We start from the raw sequence: 1,245 nt of genomic DNA on the forward strand, positions 1-1,245 counted from the left end.
TATCACTCCAGTAACACAACTATAAACATTTACTTCCCCTTTAAAAGTTCTGGGGAAGTCTGTCTCGATACACTGCGGCGAGGCGACGCGACGCTGACACAATCACTGTCACAATATCACTTCTGCCTCCTCAAGTCAATCTCTCAGCCACAGTGCAGGCCTTCATCGTCGAAGTCGGTCTTGCCTTCAGACGTCCTATCGATGTCTCTGCTCTCGGTAGCCCTCCTCACAGTTTATAAAAAGTTCGACCCTCCATCATGTCGCCACTGTTAATGTTGTATGTTCCACCAACTAAATTTTCACGCTCTTTTTGAACTTCTTCAGCAGAGATTGGTGTGAAATGAAGATTATTATTCAACATGAAGTTCTTAATGTCAGACCCATTCCTCGAACAGTGGATAAAGCGAGCACGAAATAAATCAGTTTCATGAGCAATGAACCAGCGTCGAAGATCTTCTGTACGACAGTATGCCAAGCGTAAGATAAAATGAGACACATGGTCACGTCTTCTTGCAGCCTCAACTTCATCCCTTTTACTGCTTGAGATCTTCTCAGCACTGTGAACAAAGTTCTTGTTTTTTGCAAAATCATCATACAGCTTATTCATCCAATCATCAGAACTCTTCACTTGGCCACTGAGGTTCAAACGTTCAACAGTCCTCAAAATCTTTAACCTCTCAATGGCCATTTCATCAAATTCAGTGAGAGAGACATTTCCTGTGGGTGGACATGAGTAAAACTGGAGAGGACTTGGATACGAAGTTTCTACTTCTATCCGCCTGCTCCGACGAATTTTCCGACCACCCCCGAATTCCATCCTTCTATTCCAACCCAAGGAGAAGTTTTTCTATAAGGATGTTAAAATACACTTTATAACATCAACTTCTCAGGTATCCATTAGTATCACAAATATATATATATCAAGACGGGAAAAGCTTTCGCGCCAAATCCCGTGTTTTATATATATATATATATATATATATATATATATATATATATATATATATATATATATATATATATATATATATATATATATATATATATATATATATATATATATATATATATATATATATATATATATATATATATATATATATATATATATATATATATATATATATATACTGTGGAGTGAGTATTTTGAAGGTTTGTTGAATGTGTTTGATGACAGAATGGCAGATATAGGGTATTTGGTCGAGGTGGTGTGCAAAGTGCGAGGGTTAGGGAAAATGATTTGGT

General features: G+C 36.5%; 1 protein-coding gene across 1 annotated transcript; it reads right to left on the bottom strand.

The window, feature by feature from the left end:
• Window positions 1–226: 226 nt before the first annotated feature.
• Window positions 227–952, bottom strand: LOC139753937 (DNA primase large subunit-like). The gene has a single exon (XM_071670897.1). It carries the CDS (start codon window positions 815–817, stop codon window positions 227–229), a length of 591 nt encoding a protein of 196 aa, XP_071526998.1. The 5' UTR covers window positions 818–952.
• Window positions 953–1,245: the final 293 nt, after the last annotated feature.

Source organism: Panulirus ornatus, chromosome 16, assembly GCF_036320965.1.
Source record: "Panulirus ornatus isolate Po-2019 chromosome 16, ASM3632096v1, whole genome shotgun sequence".
Taxonomy (NCBI): domain Eukaryota; kingdom Metazoa; phylum Arthropoda; class Malacostraca; order Decapoda; family Palinuridae; genus Panulirus; species Panulirus ornatus.